The sequence below is a fragment of the Papaver somniferum genome, chromosome 8, assembly GCF_003573695.1.
Source record: "Papaver somniferum cultivar HN1 chromosome 8, ASM357369v1, whole genome shotgun sequence".
Classification (NCBI taxonomy): domain Eukaryota; kingdom Viridiplantae; phylum Streptophyta; class Magnoliopsida; order Ranunculales; family Papaveraceae; genus Papaver; species Papaver somniferum.
In genome coordinates, this window is record NC_039365.1 from 119,272,693 (window position 1) to 119,279,198 (window position 6,506).

Below are 6,506 nucleotides of genomic sequence, written 5' to 3' on the forward strand. Positions count from 1 at the left end.
AAATGTTCATTAAGCTTAGTCATTATATTCCGAGAAATTCGTAAACTAAATAATTAGTTCTCGTCTCGAAATTCTTGTCTATGCAATCTAGTCTAATTAGTTATGTGACAATCGTATCAAGGATAGAAAGGTGAATATAACTTGAGAAATAGGTGGTTTAGTTTCACTTACCTTTTGTTGATGAAGTTCTCTAAAAGCTTTGGTTGATCTTCGCCTTCAAATGGTAGAACGCAAATGATGACTGGTTCGTTTCTCAACTACCTCTATCCCAAACTGAGGCTAAACTAATTGTATACTAGAAATCAAGATATAATTTTGACAACAAGGTTGATATAGAAACACTTGTGAGTTCGGCCGAGCAATGCTCTAACACATAGTTACGGTTTTTATCTTCTTTTCAACACCTATTTCATTGTCACACACAATATTAGTTTATGGAATATCAATATGAAAACCATCTTCATCATAAGGAAACAACAGTGGATATTGCAATTCCATGTAACTTAGATGCAACTCGGATATATCTTCCAGTAAATTACTTTTTTTTTCTGAATAATCTTATCCCTTTTTCCATTGACTCTGGGTCATCAACTACAATTCCAGGAATTTCATATTAAGTTGGAAAATTGTATTGCTTTGCATCCCTTTTTCGGGTACCAATAAGACATAGCTCAACCTTACTTAGCTAATTTTGCTTATACTTGTCCCTCCACATCCTGAATTTTTGGCAAAGACAATTGTGGTTGTCCAGGATTCTAAGTAAGCCAGCAACAACGGCTTCATCCGATGAGCCGGTAGTATTCTCTCCATATTCGTCTATGGCTGTCATTGAAGATTCAATTGCTGAATTTTCAACTTGTTCTCCTCCTTTTTTTCATGGTAAAAGCATTCATCCTATTTTTCACCTCATTTTCAGTGTCTATAATGTGCAGCTATCAAAATGCAGGCAGTCTACCATCAACCGGCAACAAAGATCCCATGAAGTGATGATTAAGGCCATACATTGTAAGTACCCATGGCGTCGAACCATCGTTCTGACCTTTTTTCAATTTTGCACTTTGTGAGGTAAACACAAACATTGAATTATATACCCTGATGTTTATTCTGAAATTTGCTGCTTGCGGCCCACCACCCGTATATTGCAATAAATGTTTTAGAAATTCTGGTGCCTCTTTAAGCAGAGGAAATTTGACAGCTCCTCTCCCACAACAAATGACAAATTTTGGTGGATTTTTCTTTTGGCTTTTGTTGACCCTATCCTCATCCCACGTCATTGCTTGATAATGAGGGCATACTGCAGTTGGTCATCCAATATCATGCTTTATCAACTCCATCACTGATGAACATAGACAATTTTCTAGAATGATAAGAATCTATTTGACGTTAATTCAACATATGTTTTAGATTCAATAGAAAACACTACATGTATATGGGAATTCTTCTTCTGATTCATAATCTTCAGGCTTGTCTTTATTATTGTTACTTTCTTTTTCACCTAATGATGAAAACACTATCAATTTAAATTAACATGAGAAATTATACAGAAAACAATATGTTGAGTGCACCAATCATTAGTCTAGATATGTTACCATTCATGTAACCGGCAACGAATGTTTTTGATCGCTTATTTGCACCTTGACATATGTCTCCTGGTGACGCTGGCAAGAATTTGGATTCCTTATCATTATTAATACTCCAAAACAAACATACATAATTATTGAGTAAAACTATGCAAAATTATTCCATAATGTATGATCCAGGTTAGGTAATTAATATTAATTTATGTTTTGTACCTTTTTTTTTATTTTGTGATCGTCTGAGTAATTTTTTTACGCATGTTCGGCATCATAGGATCATATGTGCTTTATGTATGGGTTTCATTCTTTCAGCATGCATTGTTATTTTCCTGGCAGTATCTGATTCAGGATAAAGAAAAACAATATTCAGAATCAAGAACACCATCATTACAATAATCATTCAATAAGACCAATACACACCATCTGTTGATGTATCTGCTTCATTGATAAGACATTTTATTAATTTCTGATAAAAAAATTTTTTCATAAAATAGCAAGCCTATCCTTCCTGATATCCCTTTTCACACATATTGTAATACAATGAACACATTAATGATGGATGAATACAATTTATCTGTTAGGGTAAAAAAAATCAAAACCATGGTCGCATCAATTGCAGCTTGTCTGTATTCTTCTTATACGTTTAAGAATTGATGCATAACCCTCATTCACTTCATATTTTCTCTTGTCAATTCAGCACTGTAACGTAGTCTTTCAGAACGCAGTTGCATATAAAATGGCTTATGGAGCAAAAGAGAAAGGCTTAGCCTCCTAACAAGCATGGTGACTTCCTTATCCAAGTCTGGCATTTCATGGTGAAGAACCATATGGTTGTTGGAGAAGAAAAGTACGACGTGAGGAAAGTTTGTGAATAAGGATATCAATATAGCATTAGGTATGCTACTTATTGTCTACTTAACTGGCGTTAGTAACGTCCAGTTAAGTATTTAGTGTAATCCAAAGTGTAACTAATGATTAGATGTAGATCTAAACGTACATGTTGCACACCTTCTTTTTTGCTAACGGGGTTACAAACAGCCGATTAATATCGGGTGTAAATAGGGGTGATTGTATTTTTTATTGTTTTGACTAATAGAATCATGCCAAGTGTCCTCCCCAGATATACTAATGCCCAAAGCTCTTTTGTTAGGACGGGATCACCGTGTGAGTGGGATCTCATGTGACTTAGGTTTTAAAGGTTCGATATGTTCCTTGTGACGAAATTAGCATGGCGGTTCATTAAGGAAAAACACTTTGTCTGGGTAAGGTTATCAACTAACCCTCCATCGACCATCAACTAGAACATGGAAAAGCATATTCAAAGATATCTCGAGTCAGGGTGCTTGTTGGAGTGTGGATAATGGTGAATGCATTAATCCGTTTTCTGGATGCCAAATCTACCTCGATTTAGGTTAGGGATCTTACGAGTGAGGGAAAGGAGAGTGGAATACTTTTTGTTGATCCAGAATTTTAATATGTGAGTTCATAATGCAGAAAAGTAATCGGTATAATAGGTCCCAATTCGTGGCGAAGAATACTAATAGTTATGATTTTTGGAATATAATAATTTCTGGGGATGAACTTTAAAGAGGTAGAGTAGGGACGGTACGGATCTTTTTAATGGCGTGTTTGGTTGACGGGAAGGGAATAGGGAATGTGGTACTTGGGAATATGATTCCAGGAATATATTTCCCTTGGAATATGATTCCTTTATCTTATTTGGTTTAGTCAATATTTGGATCAAAAAATAAGAAAATAGTTACCAAAATGAAAAAAATACCAAAAGAAAATCGATTCCCAACCGACGGTAATTCTAAACCCACCTTCTAGGTGGTTTCTCTATCCCCATATTTGGGAAACCTAAAAGTAAAGGAATAGATTTCAAACAGACAACCTGGAAAGTCGGGTACATCACAACAAAGTTGCATAACCAAGAAAGATTTCCTACCATTCCCGTGACAGCACTAGTTTAGGTGGTCTCAAATGGGGTACATAACAACAAAGTTACATAACCAAGAGAGATTTCCTACCATTCCCGTGACATCACTAGTTTGGAATTAATACTCAAAGATACACCAAGATGCATTCAACTTCAGATGCATAATGCAGAATATACTGAATTTCATGAACAATCTTTAAAATACTTTGCATGTTCCATGGCAGAAGAACAGCAAAGCAACCAATAACTGAACACTAAAACAACCAACAAATACGATATCTTCCAAATTGAGCTGCTATCAACAAAATACTTGTGAACCAAATATAACTGCAACGTGAACTTTCCATTAACTACGATTTTTACATGCAAGAGACCACCAAAATTATCACCTATTGCAGGATTATCTGTCCTTCACCCCCTACTGTCAGAACTCTAGATAATTCTGAACTTAAAAGGTTGTAATTTTAAACCACTAATGTTAGATATGTTCCAATATTTATAGTAATATCATATTTACTTAGATTCAACAGGAGAAGTTTCCTACATGCAAAAAAAACTGAAGCCTACAGGACGGACACTGAAAAGCTAGACGTTCTACCCCCATCAACAATGTTAACCTATAGAAGAAAGCTAAGAGATCTTCCCCGTCGAAAGTATTAATCTATAGACAACTTCACCCTCCCCGCATGTGTGCTCCCAGTTCCCCGAATTGATCATCAGCTTCTACGGTGTCTTCAGAGAGACGAACAGCGTCGAGCTTCTGCTTAAGGACCTCAATTGCATTGATTACAATTTGAGAAGCTTTCACAGCACCTGTAGATTCAACCGTAAAAATAAAGCTATCTTCTCTCGCTGTAATTTCCACAAGCCCGGGCTTTCCCATAGCTTCTGCCTTTTTGATCACCTCATCATCATATGTGTACGCTTCAGCGTCATACACTTTGACCTATAAAACAGTCGAACAGCGACCACAATCCACGTTACTAAAAATTGAAAAATAATGCAGGAAAAGTATAATGGCGTAAAGAACCAACTACACCACAAATCAAAATGCACTATGTTTGAGATAGCTTACACCAAAGTTGAATTGATGGGAACAAAGTTCTGTCCACCATTGCCAATCATACCTTACACAAGGAACCGACTATAACTCAAGTTTCAGTGTTAAGCTACCCAGGGCAGTAATGTGTGTCTCTAGATATGGATCCAATAATTATTTCACTTAACATTAAAAATGTGAAAAAGGTGCTTAACGTCCAAGTACGTTAATGCCGACAACGTTTAAATTCACCATACATTCTATTTATTCTTTTGGATTCAATCTGTGAGTTATAGAAAACTAATTTATGTCTGACTTCGAGATTGAGTCTCCACTTTGTAGGCAGACATGCACATGTCCAATTAATGACAATTATCCATTAAAAGCAGCACTTTTACGCATGCAGTGATCTTGAAGTACTGCTAAACTATAGGGGTGGCGGATTAAGATGAATGTAAATGGACAAGCACACAACTTATTTATTAATTCTCTACCAAATGTTTCCTTACTAGCTTAATTATCTCAAGGGAAGAGTCATACATGATGACATTCAGGTCAATAAACCATACTAGAGATTTTCAAACATATATAGTAAAGCTAATATCTGAACAAGAACAACGGAAACTAAAACATAAAAGGATTGATAGTCACCAAACTCATGCGCAACTTCCGTCATCAAGGTATCATCCAAACTAAAAAAATTAAACTTAAACATACCTGTTGGGTATGGTACCATCCAAACTGCAAAAATTAAACTTAAAACATACCTGTTGGGTATTAGAATCGATATCAAAAACTTTAGTAGGGCTACTTTCAACCCAGTCTTGCTTCTCTTCAAGAGTTAAGCTCTCCATCATATCCTCATTGATATGAATATCTGGTTCATACATGTAAGTGACAGTAGCAGCAGGTGACCATTTAGCATGGTCTTTCCCAATCCCTTTTCGAGCTATGGCTCTCAATCTCAACTCTTGCCCTCGTCGCAGCTTCACAATTATAATTCCCCTGGAAAAGAGCATCAAAACCACAAACTCCCAAATATCAGGGTACACAAAATAACCATTTCGGGTACATTTCTAAAACCCTAAACTATGAAGTTTCTAAGAGGTTAAAACATGCAACTGAAGAGGCAAACAGAATAAATCTAGGGTTCCAAATCAAAACACATAAAACCACAAATTTAAGGTAACCCTCAAGAATTCCGAATGAACGCCCTACATTTTCAACATTTCTGAACCTAAACTATGATAACCCAACATTTTCAACATTTCTTAAACCCCAAAATTTGAAATTTCCTGAAAACCAAACTTATGAACATTTCTAAAAACCTAAAAAAGGCAACGAGAGATTCAGTAAGTTTGCTTACTTATTCTCAGCCGAATCAAACCCCTCCGACCTTGCAGCGGCGAGCGCAACATCAACAGGGACGTCCATAAGATCAGAACTAATCAAATCAGCACTGGTAACATCTACAGTCTGATCTTCATCACACCTCACAGATAACTGAAACTCAACAGAACAATACGCACATTGACCATCACCATCACATGCATCACAATCACGAGAGAATCTCATCTCCATGGCACGGTCGCTGACGAGTGGAATAAGACCCAGTCGATGAGCTATAAACTCATCGTTCAAAACAGTTGAGTTAACTTCGATTTCAACTAGGTCGATTGCTATTGTTGGGACTTCGGAGATCATGATACGGCGGAGAGCGTTCGCCATGCTTGGATCGGTGTCGCGTAGCTCAAATTTCATGTAGTCATCTCTCATGCTTCGGATTTTGATTTTTGGAAATCTTTGGTATGAGATTCCAGACTCCATCTATGAAAACCCTGGGCTTTTCGTTTCCCACCTTCCTTTCTCTCGTCTGTAAAAGAACATAAGGTGTAAACCCTTTTAAAAGGACGAATTTTTTTTTTTTTTTTTTTTTTTTTTTTTTTTTTTT

The 6,506-nt window shown here is 36.4% G+C and overlaps 1 protein-coding gene across 1 annotated transcript; it reads right to left on the reverse strand.

The window, feature by feature from the left end:
- Window positions 1-3,831: 3,831 nt before the first annotated feature.
- On the reverse strand, window positions 3,832-6,418 carry LOC113302779 (DNA-directed RNA polymerases II, IV and V subunit 3-like). Its single transcript, XM_026551731.1, has 3 exons — window positions 5,922-6,418; window positions 5,323-5,560; window positions 3,832-4,462 (listed from the first exon to the last, which is right to left on the reverse strand). The coding sequence occupies exons 1-3, from the start codon at window positions 6,380-6,382 to the stop codon at window positions 4,190-4,192; spliced, it is 972 nt and encodes a 323-aa protein (XP_026407516.1). The 5' UTR covers window positions 6,383-6,418; the 3' UTR covers window positions 3,832-4,189.
- Between the last annotated feature and the right edge of the window lie 88 nt (window positions 6,419-6,506).

Bases quoted from the DNA above. Each gene is read 5' to 3' on its own strand.
- LOC113302779 (XM_026551731.1), bottom strand. From the start codon at position 6,382: ATGGAGTCTGGAATCTCATACCAAAGATTTCCAAAAATCAAAATCCGA. The intron at 5,561-5,921 runs GTAAGCAAACTT...GCTCTTTTCCAG, and splicing joins TTTGATTCGGCTGAGAATAA to GGGAATTATAATTGTGAAGC. The intron at 4,463-5,322 runs GTATGTTTTAAG...ACTGTTTTATAG, and splicing joins TCGATTCTAATACCCAACAG to GTCAAAGTGTATGACGCTGA.